An 18,888-nucleotide genomic window follows, 5' to 3' on the forward strand; every position below is an offset into this window, starting at 1 on the left:
TCTGCGTATCAGTTCAGTCAGACGTACAGCCTGTAAAATGGGGATAACAAATCACATTATAGCCCCATGCTGGGAGTCTATGATCCTGGCACTCCAGATGAAATGCAAATGCTGGGGATCGTTGGCTAAACCCCGGTCCGTGTCCACCTCTCTCTGAGCTCTCTCTCTGGGGTTCTGTGTTACAGCTTTCTCCTGCAAAGCGGGGCAGTTCCTCGACATGAAGGACCAGTCGTGCAAGCCGTGTGCCGAGGGCAGGTATTCCCTGGGCACTGGCATCCGCTTCGACGAGTGGGATGAGCTGCCCCACGGCTTCGCCAGCATTGCAACCAACCTGGAGAGCGACAGCAGCGTCTTGGAGTCCCTGGAGAACTGCACCACGTGAGTTGGTTGTTGCTGCACCCCAGGGCAGGGCCGCCTTTTATGGAGCCCCAGGCTGCAGCCAGCATCCTTGGCCTTTTGTGCAGGAGAGCCTGGCTTCCAGGAGTGCTGATCCCCCACCCTCTGGCTGCAGTCAGTGTGAGCTGCAGGCCACTGGCACCTGACAACCAGGCTTATGCCATAATTGGACAAATCAGCGTGGTTCTGCTCTCACTTGCCCAGTCTCACACAGGGCCGTCCCTAGCTATTCTGGGGCCCTACACAGCCCCAGACCTCTGTGGGGGAGGGAGACTGGCCCCAGGCCTCCGCACGGGGGGGCGGGGCTGGCTTGAGTACAGGGGGGAACCAACCCCCAGCACTCACCAGCGGATGGGGTTGGGCCGCTACACTTCCCGCTGCCGGCGAGTGCCAGCCCAGCCCTGCTGCAGTCCTCAGGAGAGTGGGGGCGGGGCTGGGGCGGAGCAGGGGCGGGGGCCATGGGGAAGAAGCGGAGAAGGGGCTGGAGCAGCACACAGCTACACAGGGCACCAAATTTCCTGGTGCCCTACACAGCTGCGTACTTTCCATTGACAGTGACGCTACTCCTGATTTACACCGGGGGAGTGAGGGGAATCAGGCCCAGTGAGGTTACTTCTGAGTCACACCGGGGTGAGGGAATTTGGCTTCAATAATTATCACCCAAAGTGTGTGATGTAATTACTAGAACATCTTGTATCTAAATCACTGTGAGTGGTTTAGAAGTGGGGTTGAATGCACTGGACTATTCGTGGCTATGATTTGGGTTGGTATTTTATACCCAACAGATCTTTAGGGGTTAGACATTTTGTGCACCCAGTTATTGCTGAATAGCAGGGAAACGCAGATCAGTTTTGTACATGAGCAGTAGCACATGAGGGAGTGAACCTGAGCCAAAGGGAACTGGGGATTGACTCAGCAGCTGTGTTTTGAGACTCCAGAGGCTGAGGAGGGCATGGCATAGTCTGAACGTGACCCTAACGCTGCCCCAGAACAGCAGCGAGACTCCAGTGGCACGATTTGACGGCAGCCCTAGTTGTTAGGGCTCATGTTAGTGTGACGGCAGCAGAGGCAGGCATGCGATAGAGCCGGAGCGTCCGAGTGCTGATGGGGATGGAGCGCTCTGCGCGTGAGCTGCCTCTCCATGGAAGTCCCTCTGCGTGCAGGCTGCCTGCTGCTGTGCTCACCGGGCCCTTGGCACTGGGGGAGACTCTGCCGTCTAGCTCCCAAGGGGGCATTTGGGGCTAAAAGGATCGCTCTAATTTTTCTCTTCATCCTCGGTTCCCTGCCTCTTTCTGCCCTGTGTTAGGCCAGGCCCTTCCCTGCAGGTGCGGTAGGTAGCCAGCAGGGCGGCGGTATGAACATCACTCCCGCGAGACGTCTCAGGAGTCTGCTCCAGCCCGAGTCCTGCAGCACTGCCAGGCCCGGCGCCCGCCTTGTTCAGTCCTTCAAGGTTACATGGGGCTCCCAACTGAGTTCTCCGGCCTTTCACGGGGCCAGGTGTTTCAGGCTGTCCTCTGACCCGATTAGCCCTGCCTTCTCAGGCTGCCTCACAGCCTGTTACAGCCCAGGCAGGGCTAACTGAATAGGGCTGGTTGGCCGCAGGCCTACTGGCCCCTAATGGGACAGCCTGCCCTGCCACACTGCTCAGACCCTCAGATCTGGGCCATCCTGGTTGGCGGCTCTGTGCTAGGTAGGTGGAGCCTTGTGCCTGCTGCTTTCTCTCTCTCCCGTCCTTTAGTTGACTGCCATCGCGCGCCTGCCGTACCGGGTGTTGTTCCCACGACATCCCCATAGGATCTGCCATGGGGCAGAGCTGTGATCCCCTGCCCCTGCGACCCGCTGCCGCTGGAACAGCGCTTTGCCCAGAGCAGTGCAGAGACCTCTGCTCTGCCGCCAGGGGCGGGGAGCATCCTCTCCCTGGGACCGAGTGCAGCAGCCAGTGGAGAGGATCCACTAGCTGAGCAGTGGGGTCCAATCTCCCAGCCAAAGCTAGTGGTAGCCACAAGTTCCCCTCCCCACTGGTGCCCTCTGACCGGGTCTTTCCCATGGTGGGGCAGAGTGGAGCAGCCACCATGTCCAACTGGCAAGGTCAGTACCACGTGTTCGGTGGAGGGTCTCCCCACCCACAGCTGATCCAGCCCAGGCCTGTCCACAGAGGCGTAGCGAGTGCCCTCCGACCGGAGGGGGCCCCGCAAGGAAGGGAGCCCCTAAAAGTGGCAAAATAAATACTGCATTCCAGTTTCTGCATTGTAAGGGGCTCCGCCCGGACATATGTTCGGAGGGGGCCACCGTTCGGAGGGGGGCCACGTTCTTTGTTGCTACGGCCCTGCCTGTCCAGAGGACCATGAAGGACCCCATGTCACAGATCACAGGACTCGTGCTCTCTCCAGGCTCTGTACAGTCCCTGGGGGGAACCCACTTCAGTGCGACAGCCCTTCTTGGGGTCCACTCTGTCTCGGGGTTAAGCTGGTCACCAGGTTACCAGTCACTGGGGTATCCATTCTCCAGGCCGGGCACCAGTCGCTGGGGTATCCATTCTCCAGGTCATTCGCTGGCCCTCTGTAACAACAAACTCCCTCTCCCACCACCTTGTTAAACCAGTAACACACAGGAAAACTGAGTCCCACGCCCTCTGCAAACAAACCAGTGAAAACAACAAGAAAAGCCCCTGCTTCGTCACACCTCACATGTAGCACTAATGTTTAGCTGGGCTCTGGCACCAAGCAACAGGATCCCTGTCACCACCCCCAGCCCTTAGCTGCACCAGCCAAGCTGCTCCCACCCTGCAGCACATGGCTCTCTGGTCCCCCTGTTCACCCCCATGTGTCTGAAGCACAGATGTGCTGTTCAGGGAGTAGCCAACCCGGAAGCCTGGTCCCTTCTCTAATGAAGTTTCACAAAGGTTCCAGCTGCTTCTCCTGTTGCACGAGGAGGCATGTCGGGAGCTACAGATCCGTTAGAGCGTCCAGCCCACAGCCCGGAAAGATCCTTCCCTGCTGTACGCTTTCCCAGGGTTTCTCTAACCCTGCTGTTGAATGTCCCAAGCTATAGAGCTTCCATCCTTTCCCCTGGGTGACCTCCTGCCATCAGGAAGTCTTCTCGGATAGTCTAGATTCACCCTTTCTTAACATCCCTCCAGGTGTGCTGCACCCCTGGAGCTGTGCAGGCTCAACACTGCACTGCCCCCTTCCTTCAATTTTTGCCCAGTGCATACGTAACCTGTGGAACTCACTGTCACATGATATTAGTTCGGCTAAGAGCTCAGTAGGATTCAAAAAATGGAATAGGCATCTCTGGATAAGAACAGCCACAGTTAGACTAAAGTGTTAATGCGATAAGGGCTATAATCCTTGGCGCATCATGGCATGAACCGGCCAACAACTGTCTGGGCTCTGAGCAATATTCCATCGGCACTCACTGAGATTCTCGCCCCTTCCTCTGCAGCAGCTGGTGCTGTTAGCGCCAGACTGGGCTAGATGGCGCCTGGTCTGATCCAGGCTGGGGATCCTGCCACCTTCTAGGACCTGCCTCTTGCCCCTCCCCCACTTCCACTCCTCCCATCTTCAGAGTTACATAGAAAGCCTGGCACTCTTGCAGGCACATCAGCCCCGGCTCTCTGACCAGGGAGGGTTCAGCAGCACCTGCCCAGATGCAGGGATGGCCATTTTAAATCATCTCTGGTGGTATCTTTCTGTGCTAGATCAGAAACAGCGTCTGTATTGTAAGGCACCTGTCACTGCAACCAGCCCTAGTAGCTAATTATCATTTGTTAGTGTGAATGCGATAGCCTCTGGCTTCCGAAAGCCTGCCGAGGGCTTTACCAGCGACAGGGGGTGGATAGATGCACAGGTATTGGTTCTCCCATCACTGAACTGCAGCCACCTCTGGGGTGGTACATGGCAGCTGTTCAACAGCCCACAGCAACCTACCCAGCTGTTTTGGAGGTGAAGGAGAGCACTATCGCTAACTGCAGCTGCTGGAGGAAACTAAGGCCTTGTCTATATTCAGTTGCATTACTGCTAATTTAAGCCAGGCTTACATTGATTTAGCTTAATTTGGCAAAGAATTTACTTAAGCCTGGTTTAAATCTAATTAAGAGCATCCATGGAAGCAGTTCAGTAACATGCCGTTAGTTAAACTAGGGCAACTCTGAATGTAGACAGGGCTCAGGCAGGTTTTAGGTCTCCTCCCTGTGGCTGAGTTCGCACTGCTCGCAGTCTGCCGTCGCGCACAGCTTCGTTTCCCTCCTGTCCTTTGATCACTTCCCGCGCCGAGAAGGCTCAGATGCTTCAATCGAAAACAGGCTTTTCATGAGTCACTCTCCCTGGAAGACTGCGACATGGCACTAGCGAGAGCGTTTATGCAACTTGCAAATGTAACCTACTTCTAGCGTCACTTTAATTATTCATCCCACTTCCGGGTGCACTCAGAACAGATGCAGCTCTGCAGAGCCTCGATCCCTTTCTTCCCAATAGGGCCGGATCGGTCTGTTCGGCTCAGAGCAGCGACCAGCGGTGGGGCAGGAAGGAAGGTCACTGAGCATGCTGCTTTCCTGCCATGTGACATGCTAGCGAAGAAGATGCGCTAAGGGAAGGCGCGGTGATCACAGTGCTCGGGGCGGGGCCTTTCTAGTCAGCTGTGCCGTTCTGAGCACATCTGCAAATCCCTGGTGATGCCAGTGACTGCACTGACCTGACTGAGCACAGTCTGGCCTGTGTGCTCCACCGGGGCAGGCTGGGAATGTCTCACCCCTGGGCCTTGTCGCTCCTCCCCCCCCCGGCGAGCGATGCTGTTCCTCACTTTGTGCTTGTAGTTCTCCCTTCCCTGAGCAGCGTCTGGCCTCGGTGCTCTGCTCATTGCCGTGCTGTTCTCGCTGTTCCAGCTCAACCTGGGTGCCCCTGGGAGACTACGTTGCCTCCAACACAGACGAGTGCACAGCCACCCTGATGTACGCTGTCAACCTGAAGCAGTCTGGCACCGTCTCCTTCGAGTACATCTACCCGGACAGCAGCATCGTCTTTGAGTTCTTTGTACGTCTCCTTGGGTTGCTGCTCCTCATTGGAGTTCTCCGGGACACGTTCCCGTATCAGAGTCTCCAAGGGCTGGTCTGATGCACACCCTGGGAGGGTCAGGAGGGATTGAACCTGGGACCTAAACACGTGAGCCTCTACTGCAGGGGTGGGCAAACTAAGCCGGCCCGCAAGCCGCACCATGCAGCTCCCAGAAGCCACTGCATGGCCCCACTCCGGCTCTTACTCGTTCCAATGGGAGCTGCAGGGGCGGTGCCTGCGGGCGGGGCAGCGTGCAGAGCCGCCTGGCTGTGCCTCCACGTAGGGGCCGGAGAAGGGACATGCCACTGCTTCTGGGAGCCGCTTGAGGCAAGCGCCACTCGGAGCCTGCACCCCCAAGCCTCTCCCCACGCCCCAATGCCCTACCCCAGCCCTGAACCCCCCCCTGCTCTCCAAACCCTTCAATCCCAGCCCAGAGCACCTTCTTGCACCCCAAACCTCCCAGAGCCCACAAACCCAGCCAGAACTTGCACCCCTGTCCCAGCTCAGAGCACCCTCCTGCACCCCAAATTCCTCATCCCTAGCCCCACCCCAGAGCCCGCACCCCCAACCAGAGCCCTCAACCCCTCCCGCACCCCAACCCCAATTCTGTGAGCATTCACAGCCTGGCATACAATTTCTAGTCCCCGATGTGGCCCTCGGGCCAAAAAGTTTGCCCACCCCTGCTCTGCTGCCTGAGCTACCCGACCCAGCTGTGTTATCTATGGCTGGGGCAGGCTACTGACCTCTCACGTGGCTCAGATGCCACTAGTGGGGGACAGTCCAGCTGCTGTCACAGCCCCAAGAGGAAACGTGCATTGAGGGGTTCCTGCCCATCCCTCTGGCTCGGCAGGAGGTGGTTCAAGGTTGCCCGCAGGATTCTCTTGGTGCCCAACTGCTGGGAGTGCCGCCTGCTTGCACTGACCCGGAGGGCAGGATGGCCAAAGTGTGGGTGGGCTGCCCTCCAAGTTAATAAGCAAACACTCCAGGACCCAGCATGCAGTGCTCCATCTCAAGCTGCTGGGTGGAGCACTGCATGCTAGGACATGTAGTCTCTGTGGGTGGTCCCTACAGTTGATGTTCGTCCTTTGTGTGATGCTCTAGGGCAGGGGTAGGCAACCTATGGTACGTGTGCCGAAGGCGGCACACGAGCTGATTTTCAGTGGCACTCACACTGCCCGGGTCCTGGCCACTGGTCCGGGGGGCTGTGCATTTTAATTTAATTTTAAATGAAGCTTCTTAAACATTTTTAAAACCTTATGTACTTTACATACAACAGTAGTTTAGTTATATATTATTAGACTTATAGAAAGAGACCTTCTAAAAACGTTAAAATGTATTACCGGCACGTGAAACCTTAAATTAGAGTGAATAAATGAAGACTCGGCACACCATTTCTGAAAGGTTGCCGACCCCTGCTCTAGGGCTTGTGCATGTTACCCATCTCTCAGAGCCCAGTTTGAGGGCTTTGCCCTGTGGCAGGGGGCTGGGAAGGCAGTGGAAGGGTCCTTTCAAAAACAGTCAGTGGGGTGAGAAACTGCACTAAGAACCCAGCAGCATGCCTCTGAGAATTGACCTGCCGAAACTGCATCCTCAGCCCGAGTTCCATGTGCCGTAGGTTCAGAACGATCAGTGCCAGCCGACCGTGGAGGAGTCCCGGTGGATGAGAACCACGGAGAAGGGATGGGAGTCCCACAACGTAAGTAGGAGCCAACTGCAAGATCCTCCATCTCCCCACACAGCGTGGCGCGGCTGGGGGCATAGCTGGCAGGCTGTGGAGACCCACACCTGCACTCACAGCCAGTGAGCTAACCCTGTGTCCCAGGGCTGCTGGAGGAGTGGCAAAGGTCCCTCCTCCCCATCCCTGGGGTTGATCAGTTAAAATCCAACCAATAGCTGCTGGGGTCACACTCAGTGCCCCAGAGTGACTGGTCACTTAGAAAATCGTGGCCACAGGGGATATCCCCGGTGTCCCAGCCAGCACTCCCTCTGTCAGCACAGCTGGTTCGAAGGCCCAGGACGACAGATGATCTGTTGCTGAGTGCAGGACTGCTAGACTCTGATTCTGTCCCTGCCCGCGCTGCTGTAAGTCAGGAGTGCCTGCACTTGGTGGAGCTGCACCGGTCTGAAACCAAGTGAGATCAGAGCTGGGTCCCTGCTCTAACCACTGGGTATCACTCCATCCCTGTGTCAGCCAGTGCCTCTTTGGACCCTGCAAACCAACATCCCGTTTCCTGCCAGGATTTGACCTACCCCCAGGGGGTTCTGTTTAATCTCGTAGGTGGAACTGAGTCGCGGTAACAACGTGCTGTACTGGAGAACCACGGCCTTCTCCGTGTGGTCCAAGGTCCCCAAACCTGTGCTGGTGCGGAACGTCGGCATCACAGGTACGCGCTCATCCACTGCACGATCGCACCAGCCACTCCCCACCAGCCACAGTCAGAGCTGAATTTGTGTCCTTCCCTCCTGCCCCAGGGGTGGCCTACACTTCGGAATGCTTCCCCTGCAAAGCGGGCACCTACGCCGCCACCTCGGGATCTTCCTTCTGCCAGCTGTGCCCAGCCAACTCCTACTCCAGCAAGGGTGCTACCTCCTGCCAGAGGTGTGAGCCAGACACCTACTCAGGTAATGGGCTGTGTGTTCCCAGGCCTGCACCCCGACACACAGCTTCTGCATTAGGCACCCCAGGACCTTCTGACGTGACCCGGCTCAGCTGTGCTGTTCTCACTCCACTACAAACCCGCCCTGAGCAGCAGGGGCTGCCAGCGCATCGCCATCGGTGTATCACTTCCTGTTCCCTGCCCACCTGTGGGATCTCCCGGCTGCACCTGTCTCGCCCCCGGCAGTGCCCACCAGGAGCCTGGGAGGCTGACCTAGACCCTGGACTCGTCCCCGGGCATTGCTGTCCCCTCCCCCCACCCCCTTACTGCTGTTGAAACTAAGGGTGAAGGTGGCTGCTTTGGTTTTCCTGCTTGTTCCCACACCAGCGTCCCCAGAGATGACCACGGAGCCCTGCACAGAGAGATGGGACTGAACCTCTGTTGCCCTTCTCCCAAACTAGGGGGCAAGGGGGGAGATAAAGGGGGCCCAGGTCAAAACCGGGGGGGGGGGGGCAGGTCTGGTTTTACAAAAGAAAACTCTGCTCAGATGTTTAAAATCTCCCCCCAGCCCCCTTCTGTTTGCTTGGAAACAGTTTGTCCCTGCTGCCCCGGAGCCAGCAGGGGAGCCCCAGAGGTTCCAGTTTTTCAGGCCTGCTATAAAGGGGAGCGATTTTGTTACAACATTCCTGCAATGGAATGGTGCGTTTACCAGAAACTTCTGACTCTGGAGAATGTGGCGCAGCAGGTCATTCGAAGGCCAGCAGACTTCTCTGGGGCATCCCATCGAAATGAAAGCAGGCCCAGGAAAGTCCCACCTTCGGGAACCTGTCACAGCAGTAATACCGTCCCTAGCTCTCATAGCACTTTACAGAGGAGGTCAGTATCAGTATCCCCAGTTGGGGAAACTGAGGCATGGAAAAGGGACGTGACCTGTCCAAGGTCATGCAGTAGTTCAGTGGCAGAGGCCTTGGGAAAGTCACTCTCCCCCCACCCCCCGTCCGACGGGGATAGCGGCCCTGCCCTGCCTCGCTGGGGATGTGAGGAGAAACACACCAAAGGCTACTCCAGCAATAGGAGCCGGAAGACACCTGAGGTAGATAAACATACAGCACATAGTCAGTGCATCCTGCCAGTGACTCTTGGGGGGAATACGCACCATTAGACCCCGGAAGGGTTAATCAGCGAGCAGCAGCTAGTCTGTGCATAATAGACAAGCCCCACATCACGTGAGGGACCCTGGACACGCTAATGGGAGGGCGTGAATGCTGAGGAAGAGCCAACATCGTTCTCTCGCGGCACATGCTACTTGTGCTTCTGGGACTGAGTGGGCTGCACTGCTCTCATTGCTTAGTTTTAACCACAATCTTTTTCTTTCTCAACAAAGACCAAGGCTCTAGCTCTTGCAAACCTCGTCCACCCTGCACAGATAAGGATTATTTCTACACACACACGGCCTGCGACGCCAGTGGAGAGGTACGTGCCGGCCAGTCTGCCTTATTGTCACAGGGCTGCTTTGGGAGTCACAAGTTTCTATTGTTTAGCACCGCAGTAACACTGTGCTCTTCTGTTCATGTTCAAAGCATTGACCGGCATTAGCTATTGAAAGGACACAGTTTACTTAAGTCATGCTCCTGTCTGCAAACCTTGACTTGCCTTTGTTACGCTCAACCCTGTAAGAGCCTGCAGTGGGCAGAGAGCGCACCGTGTGTTTGCTTTGTGCGTCAGGCAGCGCTCTGTCTCAGATTGGTCTGACCATTTCCCTGCCCTGTCGGCGGAGAGCTGGGCAGCTTCCCCCATTGGGTGTGTCTTTCACACCCAAACCTGGGGAAAGCAGACTGACTCCATGGGAGCAAACCCACCGCTAGCCCGTTGGTTAGGGTTGTGTCTTTTTACATATGAAGGGCGCAGTGGGTCTGAACAACCGTGGCACTAAGTGTAGGCAGCGTACAGGGCCTTGCGACACGCTGAACGGTTCGGGGGTCTCCTGGTGCGCCGAACACAGCAAGGGCCACTGGAAGACTCACTAAGTACTTAAAGGGGTACCACCCAATTCCTCTACACTGCCGTTAGGGTTTGCGTACTCCCAGCCGTTGTCCTGCTTTAAATACAGAGGCGTAGCGAAAGTGAGACAGCCCGGGCGGGCGGCTGTCAGGGAAGGGGAGTGTCACGGAGTCCCTGGGCGATGCTCTGGAACTGCTCCCCACAAAGCCAGTCAGGACTTTGGGGAGCCTCCTCTCCCTCGGAGCAGACCGTCTTCAGGGCAAGAAGCTCACACGGCTTCACCTCCTGGGTCTCTCCAGGGAGCATTCAGCATATGTCCCTCCGTGCGCTTCCCACAGCGAGTCCGCCCAGGCGGGGTCCTGGGGAAGCCAAAGCGTTCTGCACCCCCCACTTCGCAGTCAGACGTGACTCTCGGCCAGCCAGTAAAACAGAGGTTTATTAGACGACAGGAACACAGCCTAAAACAGAGCTTGTAGGTCCAGCGAACGGGACCCCTCCGTCGGGTCCATTCTGTGGCCCAGCGAGGCAGACCCCCGTCTGCCCTCCCTTCCAGTCCCCAGCTAGCTCCAAACTCCTGTCCAGCCTCTCCTTCTCTGGGCTTTGTCTCTTTCCCAGGCCAGGAGGTCACCTGATCCCTTTGTCTCCAACACCTTCAGTTGGCACCTTTGCAGAGGAGGGGCCCAGGCCATCAGTTGCTAGGAGACAGAGTGTCGGGCATTTATGGACACTGGCCCTTTGCTCTGCAGCAACCATACACCCTTATCCCACCACCTAGATACTTAAGAACTGCATAGGGGAAACTGAGGAAAACATTAAGAACAGTCCCACTTCGTCACATCTCTCCCCCCTTCGAGACCGAACTGAGCGGGGTCACTGCAGCCAGTGACCTAGGGAAGTTCGAACCACCAACGTTCCCATGGATGCCCCAACATCTCTCCCATTCCTTGGTGAGAGTTATACCAGGCCCTTCCAGTTTCATGCACTCCCTTAGTTCGAGTGCGCTTGATGGCACTCGCAGGCCGCATGTGGGAAGGTTTATGTGGCCCGTGCCCTTTTGCCACCCCAATACCCCTGGGGTTCAAACTGGGACTGGGTCTTCTCCCAGCACTTTGGTCTGGAGGGTTGCGATTCGGGCTCTTTTGGTTAAGAGCCCCTATCTTGACCTTGGCCAGCTCTGGGCTTGGGCAACCGCTCCCCACCTTGTGGCCCAGATACAACACCTCTGTCGTCGTCCCCTTACACTTTCCAGATTTCACCATCAATCCCACCTCCTTGAGGCAGCCCAGCACCCTCTTCACCTGGGACATATGTCCCTCCCAGGTCTGGCTAAAGACACACATGTCATCGATGTACGCCAGGGCCAAGTTCTCCATCCCCCTCAGCTTGTCTAGAATCTCCCCAGGCCTAGGCATGGGGTAGGCATCGGACACTGTGATGGCTTTAAGCTTCCAGTAGTCCCCGCAGAACCAGATCATCCCGTCTTCCTTGGGGACCAGCCCCACGGGTGAGGCCCACGGGCTGTTGAACGGCTGGATCACATCTAAAGCCAGCATGTCCTTGACCTCTCTCTCCAGGTTCTGGGCTACTTTCCCAGTGACTCTGAATGGGGAACACCTGATGGGGAGATTGGCTCCCACCTCAGGGAAGAGATCCACCAGGGGGGCTTCCCCCTTCTCCTCCCAATCCTCCCTTTTCAGGTCCAGGGGTCCCCTCACTTTCCTCCCATACAGCAGCTCGAAAGGGAAGAACCCTGTGGATTCCTGGGGCATCACCAGCTGCCTCCCGATTCCCCACAGTTCTACTTCCCCTTGGGGAGCCCATTCCTGGTACAGGAATCCCTTCTCCCATAGGACTCTGTCCCTGCAGCCTTCCCCAAGGGGGTTTGCAGCGCCGTGGCCAGAAAGTTCCCTCAGCTTCTTCAAGGAGGGATCCCTCTGCAGCTCGGTCTGGAATTCAGCTGCTGGGGAGGGGAGTGGGACCTGCTTCCTCCTGCTGGCTGGGGGGCGGGGGCCCCCCCCCCCCCCCCCCCCAGCCCTGTCCCTGCTAGCTCCCTCCCTGCTGTGTAATCACTTTCCAGCAGCAAGTCTGGACCAGGCAAACCTGGTTGGCAGCCCACCTGCCCTGTCTGGGTGTCCCCCCACTCAGCTGGGGTCTCAGCTCCCACCGTGCTCAGCGCTGCCCTTGCTGTCCCAGTGGGGCCAGGCAGCAAGCTCTCTGCTCTCCTTACAGCATCAGAGCCAGTGTGAACTCCGGTGTGCAGGGGGGCGGGGAGCATCTCTCCATCCCACTCAGCCCCAGGGGTCTGGTTATAGGTAGGCAGGTATTCTGAGCCCAGCAGCCCCTCCTTTCTGCCAGCCAGGTCATTTCCATTTTCACTGACCATTTCCATCTTAGCCAATTGGTTCACTGGATCCTGTCCTAAAGAGACACAGTCACCCCCCACCCCACCCCCCAACAGGACCTCACAGCTGATATCCTCCTGGGTCTGCACAGGGATCCAGGCCATAGGCAAGGTGAGGGACTTCATCTCTGGGACCTTCACCCAGGTCACACAGCCCCTCAGCATCTGCGGCTGCACCACCTGGGGCCCGAGAACAGTTCTCTCTGTCCCAGGGTCTCGCCACCCCAGGCATGTCCCCTCACTGACCATCACCTTCCGCTCCCACTGGGGGTCCGAGGGGCCTGAGCCCAGTATACTCCACGCAGACATATAGGCCGGGGCCAGGAGTGGGAGCCTGTCCACCACCCCACCCATCTGGCTGACAGCGTCTGTGGCCTTGGGTCCCAGCAAGGGAGCTAGATATTGGGGCTTTTCCGCAGGGTCCCCCTGGTTCAAATCACCAGCCTGTGTGAAGGCCGTGTGGTGAGCATCCACATCTCCTCCCTCCTTAACCAGGGGCAGCAATTTAGTGTCGAGGCTCCCTGCGGAACTGGCAGCCTGGGGTCTACCCCCACTCACCCCTGGGGAGCCCCCTATGCCTCTCCGCTCCACCATCGCCAGTCCATGCTGCTGTTGCTTTTTCTGCAGCTTTTCCTCGGGCTCTTGCTCTCTCTCACGGTCCTCTCGCTCTCTCGGACTCCGCTCCAGTCCCAACCGTCTCTGATCCCGTGATGGGGAACCCGATCGTGAAGACCCCCGTCTGGTTGGGGACCAGACTTGGGGATGCCTGGCTACTGCTCCAGCTGCTCCCAGATCCTCTTGTAGCCACGTCTGGGTCAGGAATCTGCTCCTTAGAGCAGTCCTCATCCTCCAGCTGCACGATTAACTGGGCCTTGGTGAACTTCCCAATGCGTAACCCTCTCTTTTTGCACAGGATCACAATGTCCTTCTTGAGGAGATGGTGATAGGCCATCACTCCGCTGTTCCAAAGTTGCTTTGGACTCACAGGCCCGTGTGCTCTCAGCTCCCCCACGGTTTCCAGGAAGAACCCCTAGTGTGCCAGCCCTTCTCCTGGTCACCACCTCTTTGCCAGGGTTGAGCTTCAGACTCCTCCGCCCCTGGGACTGCTCACTGCAATCCCCAGGGGAACCCTGTTACAGCAAAAGTCCTTCTCACTGGTCACGCACTCCTAGGGGTTAATCGCCCCCTGAAACCGTCCCTCTCTGAGCCTTCAGCACGCCTGGTCCTTGGTATCCCCCCTGTTTTACTGCTCCCCAGTCACTTACTGCAAGAAGCACCATTCACAGGGTGCAGTACATCCCATCTCTGCCACCAGTTGTCACGGAGTCCCCAGGTGATGCTCTGGAACTGCTCCCAACAAAGCCAGTCAGGACTTTGGGGAGCCTCCTCTCCCTCAGAGCAGACCGTCTTCAGGGCAAGAAGCTCACACGGCTTCACCTCCTGGGTCTCTCCTGGGAGCATTCAGCATATGTCCCTCCGTGCGCTTCCCAGAGCGAGTCCGCCCAGGCGGGGTCCTGGGGAAGCCAAAGCGTTCTGCACCCCCCACTTCGCAGTCAGACGTGACTCTCGGCCAGCCAGTAAAACAGGTTTATTAGACGACAGGAACACAGCCTAAAACAGAGCTTGTAGGTCAGCGAACGGGACCCCTCCGCCGGGTCCATTCTGGGGCCCAGCGAGGCAGACCCCTGTCTGCCCTCCCTTCCAGTCCCCAGCTAACTTCAAACTCCTGTCCAGCCCCTCCTTCTCTGGGCTTTGTCTCTTTCCCAGGCCAGGAGGTCACCTGATCCCTTTGTCTCCAACACCTTCAGTTGGCACCTTTGCAGAGGAGGGGCCCAGGCCATCAGTTGCTAGGAGACAGAGTGTCAGGCATTTATGTACACTGGCCCTTTGCTCTGCAGCAACCATACACCCTTATCCCACCACCTAGATACTTAAGAACTGCATAGGGGAAACTGAGGAAAACATTAAGAACAGTCCCACTTCGTCACAGGGAGTGAGCTAGACTTGGGAAGGCACCTGTGTGAGTACCTGCATCCAGGCTAGAGCCCAGTATGACTGCGGCGTAGTGGTGCTGCCTGGATCAGTACCCGCCAGCACACCCTGCTCCTGAGTACGGCCAGTGGGAAATGGAGTCTCTTCTCCATTCGTTTTCGTTTGTTCTCTGGAAATGCACGTTTGCAATCAAGGGTCCGGTGTGGCGCTTGATAACAACACAAACCTGAGCGATTGCCAGGAGCTCAGCCGCTGCCCAGCGCTCTCAGGCACTGCCGGGTCTGAGCAACTCCCAGTCTTGCCACATGTCTCCCTGCACGCCCCTGGGGGGCAGGGCAAGGCTGTTCTCCCACGTACAGCTGGGCCCCGAGGGCCGAAGTGACCTGTCACTCAGGAGTCTCTGGTGGAGCTGGGTAATGATCCCACGTCTCTCGGGTGCTGGGCGGGTGCCCTGAGCACTGAGCCATCTCCCCAGGTCAGGGACAGGTCCAACGTAGCACTTCTCACCTCATCCCCTTGGGAGCATTCGTGTTAAAAATGGCACCAGATCCTCAGCCCAAAGGGAGTCTGGTGTTCCTGGCGGCATGGCGGGGACTGGGGGAGACAGACTGGAATGTGCCATGTGCTATGGGAATCCTGGGCTGGCAGAATGGTGTGTAGAGGAGAGATGCAGCATAAGCAAGAGCAGCCAAAGCCCAGTTGTGAAGGCTGCTCTGCCTTCCTTTGCCCCACCAGCTCCCAGCAGCCAAGGATCAAGCTCCCTGGCTCTGTTTAAAGCCCTGCCCCTTTACATCCCAATGCACAGTCCTGGGGGTGGGAGCAGGGCTCTAGGAGTCTGCACTGCTGGCTCCTGGTCCGAGCTCTGCTCTGCCTTGCCATGTGGCTTGGGAAAACCCTCAGCTGGGTGCAATGCGCTTCCCAGGCCCATGGTGAGGGTCGGTTAACAACTTTGCATGAAGTCTGGAGATCCTCCAGTGAAAGGGGCGTAGAACTGCAAAGCCTTGGCACGACAGCTCCTGCATCCTGTCAGCAGCTGGCTCTGCTGCCTGCCAGCCTGCGGTGGGGTCGGGGGGCTTCCCTTCAGGATCAGGGTGGTTTCTGGTTAAGAAGAAATCTCCACTCGCCTCCCCAGGGAGCGTGCTGAGCAGGGTGCAGAGTAGCAGTTGGGAATGTGTACATGCTGACCACCCTGCCCACTCCCACGTGGGACACGTTCCCAGCCAGGAATCTCCTCTGGTGTTACCCGCTGCAGGGAGCCCCTGTGGGACCTTACTCAGCCCAGCTGTGATGGCTGTTATTGCACACTGCTGGGGGTGGGTCCCATGTACAACAGCGTCTCCTTGTGGAGGTGATTCGTTTTCTGTCTCCCCACCAAGCTCACACCAGCTGCCAAGTGTCCCTGCCAGGCCCAGGCTGGGCCATGCCCACTCTCACCTGCTTTCTGTGCTCTTCCAGACTCAGTTAATGTTTAAGTGGGCAGAACCAAAATCCTGCAGCGAGGATCTGCCTACAGCCATGCAACTGCCCCCCTCAGGGGTGAAAACCAAGTGCCCGCCCTGCAACCCTGGGTTCTTCAAAACCAACTCCAGCGCCTGTGAGCCCTGCCCATCCGGCTCGTACTCCAACGGCTCCGGTAATGCCACCCTGTCTATGTCGGCTGAGTCCAGCGGGACTGGAGCTCGGCTCTCCCAGCAAGGCACAGCCTGGGTTTTCTCCCCGTTAGCCATGCTCCGTGGGCCAGGGAATCAGGGCAGGTTTGAGTTCTCGACCTGGGGTGAGTCACCAGCCCAGCCTTTCCCATGTTGCTAAATGGGAGGGTAGGCCTGGCTAGCTCCCTGCACAGAAAGGGGCAGAACCCCCGGCCGTCCCCTCGGCGTGTTGTCAGGCAAGAAGGAGCATTTGGCTCTCCTGCCTCGCACAGGGCAGAGAACTAGGGACGCCCGCATCTCACTCTTAGCTTGTGGTTGAGCCAGAGGCTGGATTTGAGAAAGAGACACCCCATCCCGTCCTGGAGAATCCACCCCATCCCTTAACCATTCCATTGAGTAATTGCCCTCACTTAAAATCTGCCCCTTATCTCTGCCTGAGCTTCTCTAGCTTCAGCTTCCGGCCATTGGATCCTGTTCCTTGGCGTCCCCCTCTGACCATCCTCCTCTGCTCGTTCCATGTGTGCGTCCCGCCATGTGTCCCCATGGATTGCACACACAGCTAGGGAGGCAGCATGCCCTGGAAGTTGGCCCCTTCCACGGACTGGGAGTGAGACCGCTGGAGACTGCACCTCCCTGCTCCTGCTGCGTGGAATCCATGGCCAAAGCGCAGCACTCTCCACCCACTTCCAAAGCTGCACTAGAGTAACATGGTTTCCCTCTGCTCCCAGGCTGCATCAGCTGTGCTGCTGGGACCGAGCCGGCGCTGGGCTTCGAGTACAAGTGGTGGAACACCCTGCCGGCTAACATGGAGACGACCGTCCTTAGCGGAATCAACTTTGAATATAAAGGGATGGCAGGTACCTGTGCGGGGGCGTTTACCAGTGTGCTTTCCACAGGGGGCTGGCCGTGCTTCCCCTGATGCAGGAGACGCTGCAGCTGCGGGGGCTCGGTTAGCTCTCAGGATGAAGATGGCCCTCGAGTGGGCAGCTCTGCACCCAGGTTTTTGTCCCAGTGGCACGGACGGCGGGTATAATAGGCCAGGGGAGGCTCTGCTGCTGCAGCCAGACACATGGTTGCTTGGTTTTGGGGGGAAGTTTTGTTTTATTATGCCCCATGCAGGTTCCCGGGCGACTGAGGAGATGGTATGTGCTATTCAGCTTCCGGGATTCATTAGTAGTCTCCCTGGACTCCAGAGAGAATACTGATGAACCCAGGAAGCTGAGTAGCAAATACGCCGCCTCAGCCGCCCCAGAACCTGCATGGGGCATAGCAAAAGCTTCTTCCGGAGAAGAATCTGAGACGCTTTTCTCCGGGCAGCTTGGGGTCTGGGGAGGGGAGACGCGGCGCGACTGCAGCTGGCCCTGGACTCCTCCGGGCAGGTGTGGAGGGCTCAGAGCTTTGGCCAGCCTGGGGCTCCTCCGGCCGCGGGGGGGGGAGAGGGGGGTCTCGGGGCTCCGGCCGGGCAGGGGGTGCTTGTCCCTGTGATAGTTATCCTGGTACCATCCCTCGCACGGTTCCCCCTGTCGTCCGGGACTAGCCGTGTCAGTACAGGCTCCTTGGTGCCCCCACACCAGAGGGTGGCACTGGTGGGTGCCAGCAACACTAAAGCAATGCAACAAACCCGAAGCAGCAGCCAGGCAGTGGAGGGCGACTCGCCAGGGCCGGCTTTAGGCCAATTCCACCAATTCCCCCGAATCGGGCCCCGCGCCTAAGAGGGCCCCGCGCCCAGTGGCAGGGCCACCCAGAGTGGGGGGCAAGTGGCAGAGAATCCCTTCCTTGGCTAGAGGCGCCTTTTTAATTTTTACTCACCCAGCGGCGTTCCGGGTCTTTGGTGGCACTTTGGCGGCGGGTCCTTCAGTGCCACTGAAGACCTGGAGCGCGTGAAGGACCCACCGCCAAAGACTAGGAGCGCGGCCCGGTGAGTACAAGCCCCATGTGTTTTTTTTACGTGTTTTTTTTTTTTTTTAGTCATCCCTGTCGGGGCCCCGTCGAAACTGTTCGAATCGGGCCCCGCACTTCCTAAAGCCGGCCTTGCGACTCGCCCACGCTCTGCCAGTACCCGATGTGGCTCCCACCAAAGCCACTGGCTAAAACCCATCAGGGGGCACAAAGGTGCCCAGGGAGGGGGGGCAGATGAGAATTCTCCTGTCGCCCTCCCCACCGGGGGCAGCACTCCACCCCTCTGCCCAGGGGGAAGTGACCGCACAAAGCACCAGATGGGGTGTGACGCCCTCCATCTTGATCTGCCCCGTAAATGCCCTTTGTCCCTGCGACACTGTCCTGGTGGTGGTTGTGCCCTGGAAGTCCTGAGAGGCTGTGACTGGTTCTGACTCTTGGCCTCTGCTGTTCCAGGGTGGGAGGTGGCTGGTGACTACATATATACAGCAGCAGGCGCCTCCGACAACGACTTCATGATCCTGACAATGGTCGTTCCTGGGTTCAGGTGAGAGCTGGGGTGACCTGCCTCTGGCCTCACTGCGCCTGGGATTCCAGGCCCCAGAAAGCCGCAGGGGTCAGTGCTCCACAGGACAGATTTCAGCGGGTCACTGCCCCGTGGGCAGGTGCTACACCTCAGTGCACAGATGAGCTCAGTTGGAAGGGCTGCCCTTGCTCCCAGCGCAGGAAGCTGGTGTTATTAATCATGCTCGTTCCAGCAGTGCCTATGGGCTGGCCAGGACTAGGCCTTGTCGTGCCAGGGGCTGTACAGACAGTCCCTAAGATCTCACGGTCTGACCAGACCAGACAGACCAGGGGGAGGGAGGGGAGAACTGGACAGCCGGGTTGGTGCCAGGACTTTGTGG

General features: G+C 58.0%; 1 protein-coding gene across 3 annotated transcripts in view; it reads left to right on the forward strand.

Annotated features, from left to right (window-relative positions):
- The first annotated feature begins 202 nt into the window (after positions 1-202).
- LOC112126013 (UPF0577 protein KIAA1324) overlaps positions 203-18,888 on the forward strand; it is a 55,351-nt gene continuing 36,665 nt past the window's right edge. Inside the window, exons 1-9 of one of the 3 annotated variants that reach the window (XM_024224399.2) lie at positions 203-378; positions 5,279-5,426; positions 7,063-7,143; positions 7,726-7,831; positions 7,920-8,069; positions 9,429-9,517; positions 15,894-16,071; positions 16,816-16,944; positions 18,440-18,530. In XM_024224399.2, coding sequence (XP_024080167.2) covers positions 218-378; positions 5,279-5,426; positions 7,063-7,143; positions 7,726-7,831; positions 7,920-8,069; positions 9,429-9,517; positions 15,894-16,071; positions 16,816-16,944; positions 18,440-18,530 — 1,133 coding nt within the window. In that variant the 5' untranslated portion in view covers positions 203-217. The remainder of the gene's footprint in view (positions 379-5,278; positions 5,427-7,062; positions 7,144-7,725; positions 7,832-7,919; positions 8,070-9,428; positions 9,518-15,893; positions 16,072-16,815; positions 16,945-18,439; positions 18,531-18,888) is intronic. The other 2 variants (XM_026663061.1, XM_026663062.1) reach the window with 2 other exon arrangements.

Source organism: Terrapene carolina, unplaced genomic scaffold, assembly GCF_002925995.2.
Source record: "Terrapene carolina triunguis isolate 2854851 unplaced genomic scaffold, T_m_triunguis-2.0 Scaffold32200, whole genome shotgun sequence".
In the NCBI taxonomy this organism is placed as follows: Eukaryota; Metazoa; Chordata; order Testudines; family Emydidae; genus Terrapene; species Terrapene triunguis.